This window comes from Ursus maritimus, unplaced genomic scaffold, assembly GCF_017311325.1.
Source record: "Ursus maritimus isolate PB19 unplaced genomic scaffold, ASM1731132v1 scaffold_1, whole genome shotgun sequence".
In the NCBI taxonomy this organism is placed as follows: domain Eukaryota; kingdom Metazoa; phylum Chordata; class Mammalia; order Carnivora; family Ursidae; genus Ursus; species Ursus maritimus.
Window position 1 is genome coordinate 52,645,518 of NW_024423343.1, and position 24,153 is coordinate 52,669,670.

General features: G+C 38.7%; 1 protein-coding gene across 1 annotated transcript in view; it reads left to right on the forward strand.

The window, feature by feature from the left end:
* CCDC141 (coiled-coil domain containing 141) overlaps positions 1-24,153 on the forward strand; it is a 181,367-nt gene that overhangs the window by 100,205 nt on the left and 57,009 nt on the right. The window contains exon 8 of the mRNA XM_008687200.2: positions 11,468-11,640. Coding sequence (XP_008685422.2) covers positions 11,468-11,640 — 173 coding nt within the window. The remainder of the gene's footprint in view (positions 1-11,467; positions 11,641-24,153) is intronic.

The following is a 24,153-nucleotide window of genomic DNA, read 5'->3' on the forward strand; positions in this document are numbered from 1 at the left end:
TTATCCACACTATAGCATTCTCTATAGCTAAGCGGCACTTAGAAAGGTTTAGAATTTGTTCTCCCTTTTCAAAGCATCAAGGAAGTAATTTTTAACTCCAAATTTAAGAATCAATGTGAGAAGGTGATAGATACTTTTACCTCAGCAAAAATAGAAGCCAGAGTGTAGAAAGTGGATCTTAAATCATGACTTTTGAAATGAAATATTTATCATATTATTAAGAAGCAATAAATTATGAAATAATGTAGTGGGTAAATCTATTTAAATTAAAGAAGGAAACTCTTTCTTAGACTTGTAAGTGGTATTTTTCTCTTTTATTTATATTGTGGATTCTGCATGTTTTTTAAAATTCTCACCATTTTGCCCAACTTTTGGCATAACACATATAAATAACCCTAGTTAAAATACAGAGCTGGATTTAAACATTAATATAATTTAAAAATCCCTTAAAAATTTTTTTTCTAGTCTGAAAATTCCACTTACACTACGTAAGAGGTATTTTTGATTTTTATTATCTCTGAAGCACTGAATTTTCCTTTTAAAAATTCACTTTACTGGGGTGCCTGAGTGCTCAGTCAGTTAAGCGTCTGCCTTCAGCTCAGGTCATGATCCCAGGGTCCTGGGATCAAGTCCCACATCAGGCTCCTTGCTCAGTGGAGAGCCTGCTTCTCCCTCTCCCTCTCCCCCTTCCCACCCCTTGCTCTCTCTTTCTCTCTCTCTCTGTCTCAAATAAATTTTTAAAAAATTCACTTCACTGTACCTTGAGTGTACTGGATTTTTCTAATTGTGAGCATCCCTATCCCTAGATGAAGTCATGTTGTCAAGAACTATGAGGCATCTGAAATTTTACCCAAATTTCAAGCTAACACGCTAATTTACCAAAGTTTTGTGGATGTTCACAAAAGGCACGCGTGTGACTTCTGTGTCAGTTCTAAAAGACTTTATGACTCATAAAAACAAGAATCGAAATGTCAACATGTTGTATCAGTTTCCCAAGTCCCAATCCTGGGGGTTGGGGGGGGCAATGAAAATAGGCCCTACTGGGTGACAGCATGTGCAGCAGGTGGTGTTCCAGGAGAGGAACCCTAAGCTTGGGGCATCTTCTGTTGGATCGCAAACAATAATCCAGCCTGCTCTTTGTCTCAGAAGGAGACATTTCCTCAGCCCTGAAGGCTGCTGGCTGCAAACCCAACACTGAGAAACGGCCCAGATAAAGAGAGGTCAGTGGTAGGCAGTCTTGACACACCAGTAATGATGGGCAGGAGCACTAGTGACTCTCCCAACGCATACAGCACCGTGAAAGAAAGAGGAAGTCAGTGCTTTGAAAAACGATATTTGCTTTGAAAACCAATTACATTCTTGATAAGTGAATTATTTGTTCAGCAAACAACCTCTTACTCTAAATTTGTTAAAGCTAGGTCAATATTCCCCTTCGATATTTGTGCCAAATACCAGCATGAGAAAATATGCTAGTATCATGAGTAATATATGAATGACTGAATGTGACAGCTGGAGTATTTGCTCAGTAAAAAGTGAAGTATATGATTTTAAAAATACACCTTTCACTTTTTTAAAATTTTGTTAAAATAAAAAGGATGTCATAATCTCATCTTCAGAATGGACTATTGTTAATGCTTCCATATCGCATATATTTCTTTTTTTAATCTGGATTTTTATCATATGTTGCTGGTGTTTTGTTGCAAGCATCTGGAAATTCTCCCTTTCCCCCCCTTTCCCTTCATCTTAATCATTCCCCTCTTTATCAATTTTAGATACGGATATTCTTATTTACTAGAAAAAAGTAATAATAATTTCTTTTAGTGAAGTCTCTAAGTAAGTAGTGTGGTGAATAACTACCCTTCTTTAAGGATTCATTTCTTGAGTATATTTTTCCTGAAGAATTTCTGTGTGTCAGATACTGTTGTAAATTTCGGGGATACAGCAGAGAACAAAACATACCAAAAAAAGCTAGAATATATTTTCAATTGGTGAAATTCAATAAAATATAATTATCACCTAATTATCCACATTGACAAGACTGCCCCACTGCCTTTGCTCTGTGGATTCAGGAGTGAAATTGATTACCTTTTAATCCTGCTTGGGGTTGATGATTACCCAAGGCTCAAGAGTCTTTTCTTATAGTGTCTAGAGCTTTGGCTTGAGGTCTGGCAGTTTGTACCTGGAGTGAACAGTAGGTGGCGATGTTAGCACACAGGACCTCAGAATGTTGCTACCGACGGGGTCACAAACCAGCCACTGGATTCAAGTGGAGATTGAGCCATTAACTTAAGAACCTGAGATCCTTCTTTTCCGTTTTAGAGTTATCTACTGTGTTGGCGAGGTTACTGCTAAATCACTTAGCAACAAATATAAGAAGGGTTGATTGTCAATGTGGGATGATAGCTGATAGAAGAAGAGTTTCTCTAATTACCAGATGTTGCTAAAAGTTATTAGGACATGGAATGAAATGTGAACATAGCACCTATTATAGTAACTCATCTGGATCCCCCCAAATTTTCATCTTTATTATAGATAATCTTATTTATTATATTTCTAGCAAGTTCACAAAAAAGGAGTTGGGTAAGATGTGTCGATCACCCAAAAATTATTTATCATTGTTTAGAGAATGTGATTCGAACCAAACAGATAAATATATATGTTTCAAGGGCAGAACAATGTGAGCCTATATTTATATGACCGCAATGATTGAACCTGACGCTGTAACACATGGCTGATTGGTCATAAAGTTTCATATCCCATGCTTCCCATTCTCAGGCACATGATTTCTTTGGGGAAAGCAAGCTGTGAAGACTGAGGACAAATCTACATGGTGTGGTTTTTGGGTGGTCAACCTAAAAGCAAAGGTAGAGCAAAATCTGGGGCAGCTAGAGCAACACACCAAAAGCAGTTTGAAATGTAATGATTGTCATAGCTTCTCCTGCTTCTGCCATCACTGCTGAAAGTGTCATGTCTTCTGAAAATATACTGTTGCTTTTTCAAGATATTTACAGCAATGCAAACCAGTTATGCCTACAGCAACATAATTGTTTCAGATAAAAACAAAATAATTAAGGATGGAGTTCAGTACTTTTTTTATTTATATATAATCTATTCTCGCATTTTCAAAATAGATACATTTTAACCCAGATGTGGAAAACAATTAAGTAGAAGTTGTTGTACAGATTGAAGAATGTCCAAGTAGAGGACCTAATAAATATTATCCAAGGGAATTTGTTAAGATGATATAAATGAATTCATGAAATTAAGCTGTCAGTGGACATCACTTTCCTTGATATTTCCAGTTCCGTAATTCTTAGGCAGCCTGTCTCAGATTTTTCTTTTCTAGAACAACTTCCCTTTCTCTTATAAAGAACTAAAGCATCTTTTTTTTAAAAAACTCCCTCCATTCTTCTACATTTCCATTTGACTAATGTGCTGTATACCTGATGTTTTCATGTATCATATATGTACTTTAGCTAAAGCAATTAAAGATACAATCCTTGCCTTCAAGACTCTCTCAGTCTAGTGTGGAGGAGAGGCAAGGAACAGAAGTTCTGTGTGCTTTGGGAAAAGCCCAGAACTTTTGGAGTGAGCGTAGAGCATTAGGGAACACAGAGGAGAGGACCAGGAAAAAAGTCAAGGAAGACTTCTCTAGAGGAGATGCACATTGAGCTAAATATGAAAAGCTGGGGCAAGAAGGAGTTGGGGGTGGACTGAGTGGTTCAGAGTAGTGCCTTGTTTGGGGAGCCTAAGGTAATTCATTTTGTCAAGAATGTAGAGTGGAAGCCCAGAATGATGACAGACAAGTGATAGGAGAAGTCAGGAGATCAGGAAGATCTTGAATAGCATGCTAAGAAGTTTCTATGTTGGGGCGCCTGGGTGGCTCAGTTAGTTAAGTGTCCAACTCTTGATTTCAGCTCAGGTCATGATCTCATGGTCTTGAGATCGAGCCCTGAGTCAGGCTCTGCACTTAGTGCAGAGTCTGCTTGGGATTCTCTCTCTCCTCTCTCTCTGTCCCTTCCCCTGCTTATGCTCTCTCTCTCTCTCTCTCTCTCTCTCTCAAATAAATAAATACATACATACATAAAATGTTTTCCTTAAAAGGAGAAGTTTCTTAGGCTGAACATATCCTTAATATGAAGAGATATTAAGGACTTAAATCATGATGAGGCAAACCTCGTGATATAGAAGAAAATGGTGTTTTAATTTACTCTCCTCCTGTATTCCCTCTGAGAGAATGGTTTAGACACCTTTGGTTTTAGAACTCAAGGATAGGCTATTTATTTTTATTTATTTTTAATTTTTTTATTATGTTCAGTTAGCCATTGTATAGTACATCATTATTTTTTGATGTAGTGTTCAATGATTAGTTGCATATAACACACAGTGCTCATCACAACACGCGCCCTCCTTAATACCCATCACCCGGCTACCCCATCCCCCTACCCTCTTCCCCTCTGAAACCCTCAGATCGTTTCCTGGAGTCCGTTGTCTCTCATGGTTCATCTGCCTCTCTGATTTCTCCCCCTTCAGTTTTCCCTCCTGTCCCCTACGTTCCTCTGAGCTATTCCTTATGTTCCATGTATGAGTAAAACCATATGATAATTGTCTTTCTCTGTTTGATTTATTTCACTTAGCATAATCCCCTCCAGTTCCATTGATGTTGATGCAAATAGTGGGTATTCATCCTTTCTGATGGCTGAGTAATATTCCATTGTATATATGAACCACATATTCTTTATCCATTCATTTGCTGAAGGGCATCTTGCCTCCTTCCACAGTTTGGCTATTGTGGACATTGCTACTATAAACACTGGGATACATGCGCCCCTTCTTTTCACTACATCTGTATCTTTGGGGTAAATACCTATTCATGCAATTGTTGGGTCATAGGGTAGCTCTATTTTTAACAAAGGATAAGCTATTTAAATCACAGCAAATATTCGATAAATATGACTAAACTATGGCCATAAAATTATTTATGTATATATAATAGAAAACTTACCAAAAACAACAAATACGTTAAACATCTTACATTTATCACGAGAGCCCACAACGCAGCCCATATTTAATTAGTCTTATAATAAAGACACTCAGTTGTATTGTCACTCATGAGTATCCTTCTCTATAAAGCTATCAAGGGACTTCTAAGTGAGTTATGAGTGTATTTGTTGGTTTCCCTTCCACGTAAAATATTAAACTCTTGCATCTCTCCATTGGTATTAAATACATTCTTCTTTGTATCGTAGACATTTCTGGGTAGATTTCTTTTCCTTTGCCAAATTAAAATTCCTTGAGGGCAAGAAACATGTCTATTTTACTTTGCATTCACCAGAACAGAACACCTAGAACAGTGCCTTTCAGGTAGTAGATGCTCGATACTTATTTGAATGATTGAAAGCAGTGAAATATTAGAAATTGTGGGGTTTCAAGTCCAACTACATTACATTTTCATAAGAGATTACATTGATCCAAGGTCATTGGTATGAGATCATTTTGGAAGAGGAGAGCTTAATTACTTTAATACACGAGGAACACAAATTTCAACTCAATCTCTGTGTCACAGTGGAGAAGGGCAGTAATGCTATATGAAGAGATTTGCCATCACCCATACCACCTCCTCCAAGAAGTCTCCAGGCAGCATTAATTGCTTATTTTTCATTATTCATAGTATTTCTCTTTGCTCCCTAGAGAGAGGTTGTGTCTTAGACATCTTTGCATGCCACCTAATGTTCAGCAAATTTTGCTGAATGAACGAATAAATGACTGGCCATGTGACAAGTCAATTTACAGTTTGAGCCTGGGTGTTCTCTTTTCTAAAGTAGGTCTAACAATCCTTATCTACTTCAGGGAATACCATTCAGTAATAAAAGTTCCTGCAAGTGGCGATAAATATACAAAATCTTTTCAGGATAGAGTGGAGTATAAATAAATAAATGGAATTGTGGAGTATTGAGTAAAATTTAAAAATGTTTGTTAGGATGACACTTTTCTAAAATAATATAGTAGACTTTGGAGCCAGGCTGCTGAGGTATGAATCTGTTCTTAGACATTTATTAGCTCTGTAACCTTAGGCACTTACTTAACTTCCCTGTGCATCCAGCTTTTTTTATCTGAAAAATAGAAATAATAATTGTATGCACCTCACAGAGTCATTGAGCTATCTAAATGAGTTAATACAGGACTAGTGCGTAGAAGGGCTAAGCATTCGCTACGTTCCAGCCATTATTTTGTCATTATATATGCATTTAATACTGTACTAGCCACTCTAACGTGACTTAAATGCTTTGTTCATTTTCCTATCCCCAGCATGTACCAGAATACATGCTCCATAGAGTTAAATAAATGTTTGTTGAACAAATGAACGAAAATAGATGCTTCACACATTGTAAAGGGACATCTTCCCTTGGGAAATGTTAATATTCCCAAGATCATCCTAAAACTATTAAGGTCAATTTAGATAAAAGAAACCAGAAAGTATAAACAATGACTAGCTGGCTAGCGTTCTACTTATGGGTCTAGTTTACCCATTTCAAAGATGGGCTTATCTCAGGAAAAAGTAAGAGTTTGTCAATACATACACTTCCTCCATTCCGTGTTGATACATGCCATTTTCAATCCAAAACTCCTTTTCCGGGGCGCCTGGGTGGCACAGCGGTTAAGCGTCTGCCTTCGGCTCAGGGCGTAATCCCAGCGTTATGGGATCGAGCCCCACATCAGGCTCCTCCGCTATGAGCCTGCTTCTTCCTCTCCCACTCCCCCTGCTTGTGTTCCCTCTCTCCCTGGCTGTCTCTCTCTCTGTAGAATAAATAAATAAAATCTTTAAAAAAAAAAAAAAAAACTCCTTTTCCAATGTTTTTTCAGCTTTTCAGATTGTGAGGCCAAAACCAGTTTTAGGAAGTTATGATTTTACATATCTCTCATTAACACCACAAAGCCACCTTCTAACACTAGTAACGCGGAGGGAGTTCTGGGGCCCAGCAGCGACAACCTTGGAGAGGCATGGAATGAGCGGGAGCACCAGCAGGGAGCAGCAAATACTGGGAGCTGAAAATCACATCACCCTTTGGCTTCTGCCCTTCTGGTATTTGAAAGCCTGGGCAGATTGGGCAGGACCTGAATCAAGTATCAGCTTGCCAAACGGGGAGCCACAAGAAGTTATCTCAGATGGTGCTTAGGAAAGGAAATGGAAGCTTTCAGTCTTGATGTAAACTGAACCCAGAGGAAATCTCTGCAGACAGTGGGATTCGGTACTCTAATGAAAAGCTGAGTTTTGTGTCCTCCGTAGTGATAAATGTTCCAACCAAACTCATTCTCCAGCCTTGGAACTCATGAAAGGAAAATTTCAAAGTTCTGCTGTGTTCAAGGTTTTTTTTTTTGTTTTGTTTTAATGTTGATTCTCTTCCAATAAGTTAGTCTAGGAGCAAACAATACTACTTATTAAGCATCTTTGTGATACAGAGTGATATAATTATCCTGGATGACTCATGGTTCTTCCTTAACTTATTAATCTCATAGATATTTTAAAGAGAGTAAAATGTGCCATGTCCTGATACCATCTCTATTTGGTTTGGTCCAGACTGTTTTGGATCTTAACAATGGAAAAAAAGAAAAGATCTTTATTAGCATCTTAAAAAAAAAAAACCCAAGCAACTCCTTAGGCAAAAGAGCTGATTGGTCTCCTCATCTGCCTAAGAACTGGGTGGTACAATATAAAATTGTCAAGAAGGGCTGGAACTGAGAGGGAGAAAATATTATCCTTGTGCTTATATTCTTTTTGCCCCTAGTCGTAAAACCTGTATTTGACCAGCTTTGAAGAAAAAGAGGGATGTGAAGAGAAAACTAATGAGGAAATATTAATTCCAAGGGAGTTTATATGGGGGTCATAGTGTCATTGCCAAAAATAACCTGTTCTATACCATATGTGAGACAAAGAGATTCTTTCCAGGCTGGATCTGGTATATCAGGTTCCTTATAGTTATGGTAAATAGAAAAGCTTTCAGTTCTATTCTGGGGATAGATTAAGTGAGAGCAATGAAATTTAGATCATTCTGGAATTGTTATGTTGATTCCTCATCAAATTCTGCATGGGGATAAGAGAAAGGAGTTTTGCATAGGATTCTGACAATCACAGACAGTATAATCTTTTTGAAAGGGACTCCTCTTAAATCATTAAAATCATTAATTTAACATTTCTGTGGGTTTAGATTATTCCCATTAGGGTCAGGTTAGGATTAAGGATAAAGAATAAGCTCTCTTACAGTATCCAGCTCATCTTATTTGCAAATGAATTTGTTGAGCTAATGACGGAACGCAACCACTCACCTCTTTTCTTCTGCCATAATTCTATCAAGTGTGATACATAGAGCAATTCATAAGTCAATGCTTTCCTAACACTTTGATCTTTCTGAGAAAAAACTCTAGAAGAAAATTTGGCTATTTTGATTCTAAGTAATGGGTTACCTTGGTCCTTGATATACCACCTCCTTCTAGTGACTGTTTAGCCCTTTGATTTATTCCCACATTATTGATATATAATACTTTTATGATAACATTGAGGAAGGGGGTAGAGTCACCTCACACATGCATTTAACGTACGTGCAGCTTTAGAATCTAACTCCTATGAAGAAGAGACCAATGCCCAAGGATATGAGAGTAGCAGCTGTTCCCTGGGGCCACAGAAGGAAAGACCCAAGCAGGGTGAATGACAGGCAGCAGGTGGTCCTGCTCTTCTCAGGGACTTTTTAAAGATGTGTCCCATCAAGATTTAGAGTAATTATGGGAAAATATTTTCTAAATGCTTACTCCATGTACATCCTCACGACCTAACTTTCATATATTTAAGGTTATAGTGGCTTAATACTAAAACAGAGTGGAGTCAAGAGAAAAGAAAAAAAAGCACTTTGGAATTTATTCTTTCCCCCATTCACATGACGAATTGGGGGAATTATCTTAAAGGAAGAAAGAAGCAAATGCCCTGACATCTACATATATACACTTTCTCTTTATTTCTTCCTTTGGTCGAGCTCGGTGGCTCCAGTCCTCAAGGTGAATATGTGTTACTATAAGCAATAGTTCACACCTACTAAATTTTAAGCAGGATTTAAAGGAGTTCATGATAATTTTGACTACACCAGATTTTTGTTTTCGGGGCTAACTTTAAAACTAAACTTTGATTAACATGAGACTCCATTCAAAAGAAGCAATAAAAATTTAAAATATAAAACAAAATTCCAGGAACAGTGGCTATTGCCAAGAGGTATTTCAATGTGTCACGGAAAGATTGAGAAAGTAATTCAAATAATCTTTTCTAACATCAACACCTTGACACATTTGGCTCTATTGCCAACTGCAGAAAAAAAGAGTGAGATCAGATAAGGAAGAGTCTTCAGGTTCAAAGTTTCTTTAATTAAACTATCTTCCTTTTCCAGTCCTATACAGCGTAAGAGAAATCACTCAACTTTTCTCCATATCTTTTCTCACCTATAAGAAGGAAAGGTAGACACTTAATTATAAAAAGTTAAGTTTCAAAATCTCACTTTTTCCGCCTAAGATGAATGGGCTTCTTGAAAATGCCCCTTCCTTCTTAAGCTTCCCCTGGTAATCTTTTGCCGCATGGTTCCATGGGCCAGGGTTTAAAAGCAGGGGCCTGAGGGCCAGGCAAATTGAGGATAGAGACCAAATCTGCCACTTAGTAGAAGTATCACTTTATGCAATTTATTTAATCTCTCTGAGACTCAGTTTCCCCTGTCATCCAATGGAGATCATTTCTCACTTCCATCTAGAGCCATTCAGGACAATGTGCCTGAATCTCAGCAGACATTCAAAAATGTTTTTGGCTGAATGAAAGGTAAACATGAAACACAGAGTATAGAAGGAGCACAAGTCAGTTCTCATTAAACTGGAGTTGATATTATTACTTCCTATTATCTAAATAAAGGGGAATGATTTTGTGTTAAACCTTTTAAGTGATCAGAAAGAACAGATTCAGGAGACATGAGGAAATTGATGGGACTACAGAATATCAACATATAAGTAATGGGACAGTGTTGGAGAGATTTCATTTGTAAATTCAAGTTTTATCCAGTTCTGATTCTGACATTAAAACTCACTCCCTTAGATGGCAGCCAGGTGCAGCTGTGTTTCACACAGCTCCATGGCTGTCGCCTCTACCTTTGGCTTAAGCTGTGTTCCCTCAGCATTAACTCAGCCTTGCTCCTCTGGTCCCTCTTCGGGTCTCAGTGGAAACTAGACCCACAAGGCTGTCCACTTTCATTTCTTATGAGTCTTCTGTGGACTCTTCCTACTGCACCTGGTGGGCTCCTACCAAGCTCACTGGCTTCCAACTCACCAGTCCAGGAAGGCTAGCTTTCAAGGCGCCTGTTGACTGTGGCACCATCAGGTTTACTGGGATAGGAGTGTTCTCCAGACTTGTACGGAGCATCCCATTCAGTGGCTTCTTCCAGGAGTGCCAAAGGGCAACACGGCAAGAGCTCTCTTGCCATGCAGCTTTTCTTCAACTTACCTAATTCGGCTCCTGCTCTTCAGGCCCAAAGTCTGAAATGTGCTCTCAGGACACCTATGAAGACCATTGCACTTTGCTCTCCTTCTGTTTTCCTCATATTACCATGGCCCTCTTTTACTGCTTTCATATCATATACTCCTCCATCTTAATGCCAACTAAGACTTAATGGACAAAAGGACAGCTTCTCTTTACTCTCTGTTAACTCCATAAACTTGATCCTCCACGGTTGGCTGTTGATCTGCTAAACAAAGGAAGAAAATAAAGGAATTAAAAAAAAAAAAACCAAAAACTTCTCTTAAGACAATATCTCAGTTTGCAAAGCAATGTTTTTTCTGCATAATCCTGTTTTGTGTGTCAGAAGCTAAATATTACCTTGGTCTTAGTCTTTGCACAGCTTCAGACCAAATTATAATCTTTGTAGACAGATAGATGTCTTGGATACAGCAGGGAGAAGGTCTTATATTTGGAAAGACAAGGGGTAATTCTTGAATATTTCTCTATAATGATTCCAGTTCAAAGTGCAATTTGCTAGGCAATTTCCTTTTAAGAGCATCACAGAGACGTTCAGGTTGTGAAAGTCTGCATAATATTTTTAAAATATCTCATCCATTATTTGTATATAGTACAAAATGTGCAAAAAGTAAGCCTGGCTCTCCAAATTCTATACAGTTATAACTGTGTTGTATAGGTACATTCTCAATGTAAACTCTTTTGCTAATTTTATGATGTTGACATTTATCTATGTTGAGCTAAGCTATGATCAGTTTCCCTAAATGAAGCCTTAAAACTACACAGCTGTTTTCTCAGACTAAGGTTGTTGGTTTTGGTTATGATCAAACTAATAAATTGAATAGGCTGGTTTAATCTCTAGTATTTCATGTACACATCAATGTAGATTTTAAACTAGAAAAGCAGAAAATGAAAGTATGTTTTCTTTGGCAGGCATTTGATGTACTTGGGAGAGTTGAAGCTTACCTTAAGCTCCTTAAATCAGAGGGTTTAAGTCTGCCTGTCTTGGCAGCAAGGCATGAGGAATTACACAGAGAAATTAAAGACTGCACAGCTGATGCTTTGCAAAAGGGACAAGCCTTAATCAGCCAAGTAGACTCCTGTAGGTGAGTAAGTCTATTTCTTCCTCAGTGTAACAAGCTTTTCACAGTTTCCAGAACTCTTAAAAAAAAATAAGTTGCACGATTTTTTTTTCCTGCTTCTGATGTTTTCCTGCATTATGACATGGCTTAAAAGGATCTATTGAATTTTGGTCACCAAGTGATTCTGAATACAGCATTGCTCATCCAGAAGTGAGTCCATATTCTGAGCCTGAGGACCTGAAGATGTGAAAGCTTTTTTTTTTTTTTTTCCCTATGAGTTTCTGAGAAGGGGAGAAAGAAAGGACAAAAGAAAAAACAGAGCTTAATTCTCAATGTTTTTCATAGCCCAGCACCTCTGTGGGGTTTCTTTCTCCCTTTTAAATCATGAACATTGAATCTGTCATGTTCCTTTTTTCTTTTCTGGAAAAAAAATTGAGTACCTGAATTCTCTTTCATTTATGACCTTGGTGGTTCACCAAGCAGAACCCTAAATAAAAGGTGACATTATTAATAATAACAATAGCTCACTTTTCTGAAAATTGAGAGTCCTCCATGTGCCAGGCTCTGTGCCAAGAGGCTTAGAAACACTCTGTCATTAATCCTCACAGCAGCTCTACAAGACACACAAGGGTAGACTCCCTGATCCATGGGGTGTATGTCCCCCCAGTAGATGCCTGAAACTACGGAGAATACCAAACTATATATATATATATATATATATATATATATATATATATACATATATACACACACACATATATATATATGTCTTTTCCTATACATACATACCTGTGATAAAATTTAATTTATAAATTAGGCATAGTAAGAGATTAACAGTGATCACTAATAATTAAATGGAACAATTGTAACAATATACTGTAACGAAAGTTACGTGAATGTGATTTCTCTTTCTCAAAATTTCTTATTATAGTGTATTCACCTTTCTTGATGTGATGAAGTGAGATGATAAATGTCTGCATGATGAGATGCGGTGGTGCATGCTGTAGGCATTGTGACGTAGTGTTAGGCTGCTACTGACCTTCTGATGATATGTCAGAAGGAGAGTCATCTTCCAGACCATGGTTGATCACGGGTAACCAAAACCACAGAAAACAAATCTGCAGATAAGGAAGGGACCATTGAACTATTAATGTTCTCTTTCTATAAATAACTGAGACACAAAGAGGCTAAGTAACTTGCAAGAAGTCACACAGCCAGTTAGTGGCAGAGTTGGAATTTGAAACCAAGTGCATGGGCCCTAGACCCCCTCCTCTTAACCAGCTTGCTAGGGCAGGTTGTTTTTATGAGCACATTTGGTGAGTGTATCAGGAGTGGGTTTAGATCTGGATGGAAATGAGAAAGAAAGACCTTGAGAAACACAAAGAGGATGCAATGGGAACAAATGAGAAAGAAAAGAATTGGAAGAGAAAAGTTAGATGCTGGGGCAGTTGGTAGACCGTATATTATCTAGGAAGAAATGAAGGCAGGCCTTACATTTTAACAGAAGGAGACAAAAAGATTTGTGCAAATGAGATAAATCCAGTTGTTGTTCTTTTATATCAACAATCTTCTTGAAACTCAAAGACATTAAATTTGAATAATGATTAAATAGGTCAAATATGATAAAAATTACTTTATTTCTCTTCATTTATTTATTTTACTTTTTTTAAAATATTTTTTTATTATATTATGTTAGTCACCATACAGTACATCCCTGGTTTTTGATGTAAAGTTCGATGATTCATTAGTTGCGTATAACACGCAGTTCACCATGCAATACGTGCCCTCCCCATATTTTACTTTTTTAAAAAGACGATTTCTCTTTAAATCTTCATTCTACTCTGTTTTAGATGTGTTAAAAAGTGTTGATTTGGTAAGTTTGGGTTTAGGGAATTTTCTTTTCGGAAGACAGTCTGAATCTGGTCAGAGATATTTAGCCAGGGGCTTGTGATGGTTGCTATGGGACTATGTAAAGCCAAGATCAGAAATAATCCAGGGTCTTCCAACAGGAGCCAAACAGCTGAAGCTATGAGAAGAGCAAATGATTCTCCCCTTTTGAAAACTAACAACTGTAGCTACTAAGTGTCTTCACTTTCACTCCAAGCCATATATCAGGTGATGGTGTGTTGGCTCTGCTCCAGGAGCCACAGAACACCCATGTCTGGCCCCAAAGTGTGGGCACACTCCTTTCTCTTCTCCCCTGCTTAAAGGTCCAGTCTTCCAGAATGTGTATGTGTCTTGCACCATGCAGAAACTATCCTGTGAGCTGCCTGGACTCAGGGTACATGTCAGACACTGATCTGAGTCATGTGATGATTGGATTAAGTTGGTGAGGTCTCCAGTTGGAATTTGGGGAATGGTCCCATGTCAGTTTTGCAAGTGAGTCTCAAAGCACAGATACTCTGTTTAGGCTACTCTTTACTTGTGGTGCTTTCCCTGGCCTTGGGCAGTTTCCTTTCATGCATGGGTAGATGAGGCGGCAGCCCAAGACCCTTCCCTAGATCTTTGGAAGTCTGTCTCTGGTACACTGCCCCAGAAATTCCAGGTGCCTCAGCCTCCCAAAGCCTGAGCCCTGTCTCCTCAACTTAGCAAAACCTCGGGGCTCTCTTTGGGTTCCACCTCCCTGAGCTTTGGTCTAGAAATTGCCTCTCAGGTGGTAAGCTGATGTAATCATAAGACATATCTCAATCACTTCCCTTCTCTCAGGCATCACCGTCCTGGGCTACCTATTGTTCAGTGTCCGAGAACTATTGTTTCATATACTTTGTCTATTCTTCTAGTTGTTTCAGGCATGAGGGTAAATCTAGTCCCTGCTTCTGGCCAGAAACTGAAGCTCCCTATTCAGTGTTGATGCTTAGCTCCTGGAGTTGGAAAGCTGGTCACAATTTATTACCCTTAAGCTTTATGCTGTTTGCCCTAATTGGTAATGTTTCATCTTCAGTACTTAAATATAAGAGGAGAAGTGCTTATATTTTATATTTTATCTCGAATTCTGTTTTCAGGGCTTTAGTAATTGCTCTTGGCTACCTACTTTGTCATGGTCGACATGTTTATTTACTTAGCTAGTCTCATTCTTTGTGCCTTCTTTCCAATCTTAATTTATACATGTATAATATAATATAATCATGTTATATGTATATATTATATAATCATATATATATGTTATTTTTTGAAGGGGCATCTACAGTTCTTTTCTTCAGACTGCAGACTGAGTCTTAGTAGAAGAAGCAATAGTTAGGGACCGTTTCAAGAAACCTGAATTAAAATTGTCAGGTAACTAGATTAAAAAATAATTATTAGTATCAGTATGGTTTCTGTCAATATCCTAGATACACAAGCTTTCATAGTAGTTCCAAGGTGTTTGGTTGCCCCGAGATTTCACAATATTTTGCAAAGCAATACTATTTTTCCATTTTGTAGGAGGAACTGAAGGTAAAGTGAAATTGTTACCTGGCAAGGGACATTTTTGATTCAGAAGGTAGACGTAGAATAGAAATCCATTAAAAACTGAACTGAAATGCATTAGAAGCTTGGTGGCAAACTAAAGCCACACATGGCTACGGACCTCAATCCCATGCGTTACATTTGAAACTTGCTTCCTTTCCTCATCTAATGATTCATTTGTTCAACGGTGTGGGTCACCATCATAGGAAGGAAGCAGAACCTAAGAAGGAGATTTCAGGTTGCTGACACTGGAGTGAAGGTGGAATTTAGAACATTGGCAATGGGAGTAAACATACTGCCAATTTCAGCAGAGAAAAGTACATGTCCCTGAACATTGCAATGGCGTCCTGGACTTCTGAACGTCAGCCACACTACGAGGACACAAATGACTAAGGTCCCATAATCAGACATTTGAAAACAGGTGTGGATAAGAAACTTAAGATTTAGTACCAAAAGAGTTCTATTTCATGCATTCTTAGGACCAAAACAATGCCATGACTTTTAAACTTAACTTTTCTGAACCTGTTTCCTCCTCTGTAAAACGGAGGGCTTTTTTTTTTTTTTAATTGAATAAAACCACTACTCTTAGCAATTAGTTCACTTTTTTTTTAACCTTCTTCACGAAGAGATTTAAAAGCAAAATACGAAGAGTCACATGGCTATTTCAAATAATCACAACAGAGTCAGCTGCACCCTATTATATTCCTTTTTACAAACCGGGGAAGGCTATATTTGAAATAGGGCAGATAAGCATTTATTTTAAGGTAATAAAAGGCCAAATTTAGTATCGGGGCAGATAGGAATTTCAGAGACCTTTAGATCTAACTTTTTTTCCTGTTAGTCAACAAAATAGGACGTCAGAAGTTCACATTTATCTGAGACGATGCTTCCCAGTAAAGACCTTTATTGTTACTTTTCTGTAACTATTGCCTTATTAGGAACAGATCCACACTGTTTTTCTATCCTGGAATCAAGCACCTTTGAAGTTGAGCAGCCTCACAAAATAAGTAATGGCTGTTTACATGTTCCCTTGCTGTTATATTTTTTCCCTGTAATCGGGTGATAATTCTGAATCATTGCTAAATAATTTATTATCTTTTCAAAGTGTAGTATCTGTCATCTAACGTAACTACACTTTAATTTTAAAGATATTTTAGTGCAAACATTTGCACTTAGTTATGATCCAAGTTCCTGCATCTGATAATGGTCAAACTTAGACTTACAGTGAAGCTAAAGTTCCTGCTTCCAGCCCCCCTCACCTCTTCCGAAGCTTCACTTGGCATCATCTTTGAGCAGCACGTCTAAAGACAGGCCAAAGGGGGCCTGCTACTAGCAGAATTCTGCATTCCTTAAGCCACAGGAAGCTGTGGTGATGGGAAGTTCTAGGTTGGAGACCTTGTGTGAGGGTGAAGTTTTCCATAATTGGGCAAAATCAAGGGACCTCCTCATTTCTCTCTGTATAGCTAACAATGCGGAACTAAAAAACGTACAAGGCCATCTAGGGCAATATCCATTCGCCTTTTCCTATTTGCTAAAATTAACTTAAGATTTACAAGTAAACTTGCTTCAGTGTGGACTCAATCTCTATCTTTGCATAAGAGACTGTACCAGTTTTCATTCTACCTTGTTATGGTGAATTTAAGCTTATGAACCTCATCCTGACTGAGCATTTCCTGCAATATAACTTTAAGTATTGTTTGTTTTGATCTAACACTTATTATTACTTACTTAGTGTTAATCTTCATATATTTATATTTTATAAAGAAATAAAAACAGGAGTTAATTGGGGTTTTGCATTCTCTTTTCACAATTTTCATTTATGTTGGCCACCACTACTTCTGTTGTTTGATATGGTGAATGGTAACGAACTTTAGACAGAACATTATTCTTTCATTTAGTCATTTATGTATCCCAAAAATACTATTGAGCATCTTTTATAAATCCGGTATTCCCATGCATCTACTGCAGTAGGGGAAACGTCTGCCCTCAAGCTGTTTATATTCTATTGGGAAGAAACAACCAACCAACAGCTGAATCAGGAGATGAGATGCTCTTCCATGGCAATGAGTGCTCTAGAAGTGAACTGGGATAGAGAGTTACTGTGGGGAAGGGAGCATTGTGGACATTGCAGTCAGGGAAAGATGCTTCAAAGAGAAGGAGCTACCACACACATAGCTGGGAGATGAATGGCCCTGGCAGAACAACAGCAAAGATGTAACAGAAGGGAGGGCAGTGTGGCTGGAGGAGAAGGTGACAGGAGAGAGGAGCAGAAGACAAGGTCAGAGTAGTTGCAAGTTAGACTATTCAAACACTCATTGGCAACAATGGCAAGCACTTGTACACTTGTGTGCTTTATATACATTAAAAAATTTAGTCCTTTGGGACACCTGGGCGGTTCAGTTGGTTAATCGGCTCCCTTTGGCTCAGATCATCATCCCAGAGTCCTGGGATCAAGTCCCGTGTCAGGCTCCCTGCTGAGCGGGGAGCCTGCTTCTCTCTCTGCCTGCTGCTCCCCCAGCTTGTGTGCTCTCTGTCTCTCTGACAAGTAAATAAATAAAATCTTAAAATAAAATAAAATAAAAAATTTAGTCCTGCAAGCAACCCTGTGCTATGAGCTCTACTATTATCATTGCCTCTGTTTTGCAGACGGGGAAGCTAGGGCACAGAGAGGTTAAGTAACTTTCCCTGCCACCTGTCACATGGTAGTAAGAGGTGAAGTGAGTCCCGGAATGCAGGTCTGAACCACTATGTTAGCTGGCTAGTTCTCTGTCTATTCCTTTCATTCCACTTTAACCAATAATGAGGAGGCTGGGCACATGGATTTTTTTCTTTTTTTTAATTCTGGCATGCTTAAATTGTACTCTAGGTTTCAACTCAAGTCTCCTCTTCCCTGCAAAGTTTCTCTTTCTTTCAGTTTTTTTAAAAAGTTGTTGAACTTATGAATAGGTATCACATATGACATACCAGCACCAAGCTTCAAGGGTAGTCAAAGATATATAAACCTGGCCCTGAATCTCTAGAACCTTACTAATGGCTAATCAAGGAGCAACAAAAGGGAGTGTGCTCTAGGCACGAGGAAGCCGTAGGGGCAGTGGGTGTTGAGTCCACCTCTTCACAGAAGGGAGACACGATCCCTAGATTCTATGATCAGGATAGGTCAAGTGAAGGATTTAAGAAGGCCATTGTTGAATTTGATAACCTAAGATGGATGAAGGCTCTACATCTAGCCAAGAGGAAGAGAATCAATATCTACTATCCAATACTTTTTGAATTCCTTTCTATTGGTCAGCTCTATCTCATGGATTCACTTTTCATTCGGTGGTGTTGTGAATCATTCTTTAGTTGTTCGACTTGTAACAGTGTCGCCTCCTCTTCCAGCTCATGACATTGTTTTGAGATCAGCCTTCAAGCTCAACCAGGTGGGAAACCTTTTTTTTAATGTTCCTTATCTTAGTATTTACAAACTAGGTGGCTTGATTTGAAATGTTATGGTGCTGGTATGATATTAAAAGAAAGCTTTTATCAAAGTAAAAATATTTTTTAAAAATCCCAAGTGGAAAACAAACAAAAATAATCCCCACCCTCCAACAAAACAAAGAAACAAAAACAGAAATTTCCTTCACCTGATAATCTATGGTTGCAATTTAGAGGAGTTCAGCCAAGCATTTAAGGACTTAAAATAACTTTTTTACAATAAAAGTTTGATGATGCATTTAGATGGTAAATGTCAGATACTGAAATTTAGGATATTACAAAGTTTAGTTCTCATTGATGGCTGTTAACTCAGCCACTTTCCAAATATTTTCAAGTGTGTATTAAGTTGCTCTTTTTAGGGGTTGAGTAAATGTCATAACTGCAAATCTTGGCCTGGTAACATTGTACAGGCTTTTATGATTCTGAAACTGTTAGTATGGAAAACATGCAAAGTTCACACTTCCCCTTAAATCTAGGCGTAATTAGATTAGGTTCCTGGTAAAATGTCTAGGAGTCACTCACTACAATTTGAATGTATTCATTTATGCTGTTGATGATGTAATGTGAGGTAGCAAGCATCCCAGAGTAAGAAGATCTGGAACTGCAGACTCTAGAGAGGAAGGTCGATAAAGGGGCAGAAATCTGTATGCTGGATGACTGTAGGGAAGCTCTCTCAGATTAGAGAGGAAAACAAAACAAAACAGACAAGAGCAAGGGAGAGAAGTGGGCAGGCCTATTTATGAATAAAATGCTCATCACTGTGCTGTTTATAATACTGTAAACCTGAAGACCCCCTAAATAGTCCCAGAAAATAGGGAAATGTTTGAATAGTTTCAGGGCAGGCACATTGCGGAATATTCTAAGCCAATATGGAAAGTGTGTTTTTGAGGATTCTTTGAAGACAGAGAGTAGCCTTGCCATGTAATGTCAGGATCCAAATTGTGTAGATAGTATCATTCTAAGTTTGGAGGGAGAAAAGACTGCAAAGAGAAAAACTTTTTGGAAAGAAATACATTAAAATATAATTTCATATTTTCCAAAATATCTTAAATGAGAATATCGGTCTGTTTAGTTCTTGCTGTGTGCCTTTTACCCGAGGATTTATGTCATCAATCATGGAAAATTTTCAGTGATTATCTCTTTAAATATTGATTTTCCTTTGTTTTCTCTTTTCTCTTCTCCTTTAACTCATGGTAGAGAAGTCAGAGCCTCTGGGTCTGCCTCTCAGAACTCTGAACTGCCTTCCCACTTGTCATACCCTCAGCTCTTGGCCCTGTGCCCTCAGGGAATCCCTCACACTGGTTTTCTCTTTGGTAGATTTTTTTTTCTTTCTTCTAGTTTTCATAACCATATTGATTTCATTTCTGAGATCTCTAACTCACTTTTTTTATATCTACTTTTGTCTTATTTCTGACTGTTTTCGTTTCAGAGCTTCTTGTTCTTTTATCATGGGTGTTGGTTTTTTCTTTGTCTTTCTAATGATCTCAGGTGTATTTGTGTTAAGGTCATTTTCAGGTTGCTCTACTTGACTTTCCTTTCAGATAGAGTACATTTATCCCTCGATTTTTGAGCTATGTTGTGTTGGGATTTATATTCCTCTTGTGTTTTGAAATTTTTGATTGTACTCGCTTGTTCTTCGCTTATTTTCTGTGCTTTGTTCTCTACTCTTCGCTCTTTCCTCCATAACAGCTTTGCCATGACTCCCCCTGAACTGAGGGTCTTCCTTCCAGCTTTGTTGTCTGGTCACGGTCACCCACAGAGACGCTGTGGCTCTCAGAGAGGCAGCAGGAGGTGGGGCGGGGTTCCCAACTGCCCCGATGTGTCTGATTTCTTGGCCCCAGCACCAGTTGGCGATAGTGTTTTCCAAACTTCTTTTCAGGTAGAATCCTAGCTATGGTACCCTTCTCATAGGGCACCTTTTGCTGTTTGTGTCCTCCTGGGAGTGGAGCTCGTGGCTCTCCCTGCCATGCATCTGGACCAGAACCCCAGAGACCCGTAGTTTCAGCCCCACTTACTGCTTTTTGGTGGTGAGGCATTCGCAATGTGACTAACTTAAGTCAGAGGAAAAAAACTGTAGAAACACACATTTATTTCCCTTCTACGGTATGGATGGCACTTTTTTCAAAGTAGGGATGAAAATTAGACAGTAGCCGTTATTTCCTCCAAAATAAAGATTGTGAACATGAAGGGACACTGTTTAGGTCCCTGTCAAAAAAGAAGCAGCAAGCTAAAAATAAGGAAAATATATATATTTTTCCATTTTCAGAGTATAATTTGTTCATAGACAAAAAGAAAACTATGATCAGCTGATTCCTTCGGATGAGAGAGTAAGCTGTCAAGTGCTTACCATCTGGTTCAGCTCCTAATCCAGATGGGCTGCCAATAGTAATTTATGAAAGGTTTGAAAGCAACTTGCCGTCCTCCGGAAAGAATCATTAGACCACATTAACGTTGGGATTTGCTCCCCTCCCCCAGCCGCAATTTGCAACAGATGCAGAGATGGGGCAACTGCTTCCGTTCAACAAATAGAACCGTCTATTTTTGAGCCAGGAGTCAATATGTCTCTGCTCTTTAGAAAAAAAAGTCAAGGATTTTTCTTCCCCCTTCCCTCTCCTCTACTGGCTCAGTGAGTAGGGGAGAAAATGCTCCCACGATGGAGTTTCTAACAGATGTCTGAAGAAGGCCTCACAGTCTGTCATCTCTGAGTATCTGTGGTGCTTGGAAAAGTCAAAGTCAACATCGGAATAATCTAGTGTACTTCATGTCCATGCCACAGACAGGCGCCATCTAATCCATTCTTATAGAGGAAACCCAAAGATCAATCGGTATATACAATGCAAATTATAGAGCCACAGATGGCTAGACCCAGAAGTCTGCTGTCAGCCCCTCTCCCACCCAGTGAGGCAGTACACCAGCAGGTGGCTTCAGAGTCAGCACGAAATGATAGGGCACTTCATCCAGCCAAGTTCTGTGATCTGCCCTCAGTTCTTGCCCTATCATTCAGTGAATATTCCTGGGAAGGAATAAGACTCATTCCTGAGTGACTGATGGAATTCTAGTAATTTATTTTCAGTTCATGTAAGAATTGCTGGCAGAGAGTGAGGTCATATTTTTCCTTTGATCAAACCATCTGCTTTTCAGGCTCTGAGAAAATTGCCAATATGCATGCTATACATGTTTTTAAATGTTCTGGAATGTTCAAAAGAAAAGTCTGGAATTAGTGTTTAATGTTTCTAATTGAAACTAATGGAATGAAGGCTGGTTGTAACCTGCACATTAGGTTTTCAGTGAGAAAGAACTGTGGGAGGGAGGGAGGGAGTGGTACTGAGTTAGAGGTGTGACAGATATATGCCCATTGGGAATCAGGGAGAGGGAAGAGATTACTGCCTGATCAGACAGATGATCTAGCTGACACAGGGAAAGGAAAACCAGAGCGGGCTAGGATAAGCAAGATAATTCAGAACTCCTTGTACTGAGGAAGGGGTCTAAGCCGCAAGTAAGAGTGGAGCTCACCCTGGACAGGCAGGAACACACAGCCAAACCAGGTGCTTCAGTGGGCCCCTCTGAGGCTTTAAATAGAGGTCACTCAACCTAATGATAAATGCCAAACATCCAAGAAGAAAATGGGCAGTCTTTGGATAGTTTAAAACTTCTGTAAGTGGGCAAAGGGCAAAATCATCATTGTTTAAAAACTATTGGAGACTTCACTAGTGACATTTTTATACAGTAACTCTCTGTGCATATGTTCTTCTTAAATCTATATCTTCTCTTCCCTTAAATTTTGATTAAAGTGTATTTTATTTAATTTGAAAATATGCATCGATCCACTAACAAGTCAACGTGCTCAGAGCTACAGAGGATATATGGATGAAAAGAATGTTGTCCTTTCCCTTAAAGAATTTACAATGTGGGACACCTGCCCAGCTCAGTGGGTTAAGCACCCAACTCTTGTTTTAGGCTGGGGTCATAATCTCAGGGTTGTGGGATCGAGACCTGCATCAGGCTCCAGTAGTCTCTTTTTCCCTCTCCCTCTGCCCCTCCAGCCACCTCCCCAAAAAAGAATTTACAATGCAATAGATATATATGGTAAGGCACAAATCACCACAAAATAAGACCAAACCTCCAGGGTCATTGAAAAATTGAAAAGGAATCGTCCTCCAAAGACACAGAGAGATTGCATTTGCTTGGTTGTGATTCATCTAAATTAAAATTGTAAGTTGCTAAAGAGCAATATTTTCACAAAAGGAATGCTTGATTTGGTTTTGTTTCCCTATTTCTGTTCTCTGTGCTGGAAGGTTCTTTTAAAGCATGAACTTGGACAAGTGTCCCTCTAGTGGCCACTTCGCAAACTACAGACAGATATTTGCTTTGGAGAAGCCAGCCAATTTCAAAAGAACATGCTAGCCAGGCTAATCCTGTTTCCATTAACAGTCAACTCGAGGGAAGGTGAAATCTTAGAGGACGAATACCCTTTCATCCCGTCATGTGTCAAGAGTGTGGACTCTGAGATCAGATGAACAGGTTCAAATCCCAGGTCTGCCACTTAATAACGGTGACCTGGGCAAGTTACTGAGCCTTTTCCCTCCTCAGTTTTCTCATCGGCAAAATGGAGATAACAATTACACCCAGATGATAGGACAGTTATGAGTATTAGAAAGGAGACCACTTAAAACATTAAAAATGCTGCCTTGCCACAGTAGCACTCAATCATTGTTTTTAGAATATGTTTACATGTTTATTTTCACAAACTGCTCTCTGCACCTTCTTTCCACATTGCTACTACTTCCCTTTTCTGTGTTATTGGTCTTTCTCATTTAGATTTGCATATTCTACAGAAAGCTTGGAACTTATAATACATAGGACAACTGGGCTTTCAAGTGCTTTTTTAGTATATAATGTCCCAAAGTCTAAAACCTAACCAAAATATGGTTGGTATTACCAATACACTGCTTTTATTTACAAAATTTGTGGACTCAAGTATCACTAGAATTGTTTCTGTAAAACCCTCCTGATTTCTTCATTATACTCTTCAACCGTCCCTGAGTTATTAAAATGCAAAACTAATTGTTTTAAGTGTAGCATCTGTAGAACATTATGTGTCAAGAATAAGATTCATCACAGTGGTTTCGTGTTCTCTCCCCAGTTAAACTTCTCTGGGGCTCCAGTGGTACCCACAGGCCACACGTGAATCCCACGCACATCCGACAAGATTCTCAAGCTGCCTGATGAACTCTCACCCCTTTGGCAGCTTTCTTGTCATTCCTGTGAAGTTACTTTACCTCTCAGTCATATGGGATCTCGCCCTCATTTCATTACTAATTAAATTCGTTTTTACAGAGTCATAAATTAATTATTTGAGGTAAAATTACTGAAATCTATACCTCACTCCAAGATCTTTTTTAACTCTGGGTAATTAAATTTCAGAGTTATCATGTTAATCTTTATTAGTATTTGAAGGAAATGACTGACACAAAATTAAAGCCTTCAATTTCTTATGTAGTCGGAGAGGTTCTGTCTTAGGGCTAGGTGGACAAATTAAAAGGTGCTCATTCCACCAGCAGCCTCCCTTCATTGTCTTGCATGACTGGTGGGCCTATGTTGGACATCGGTAGGAAACTT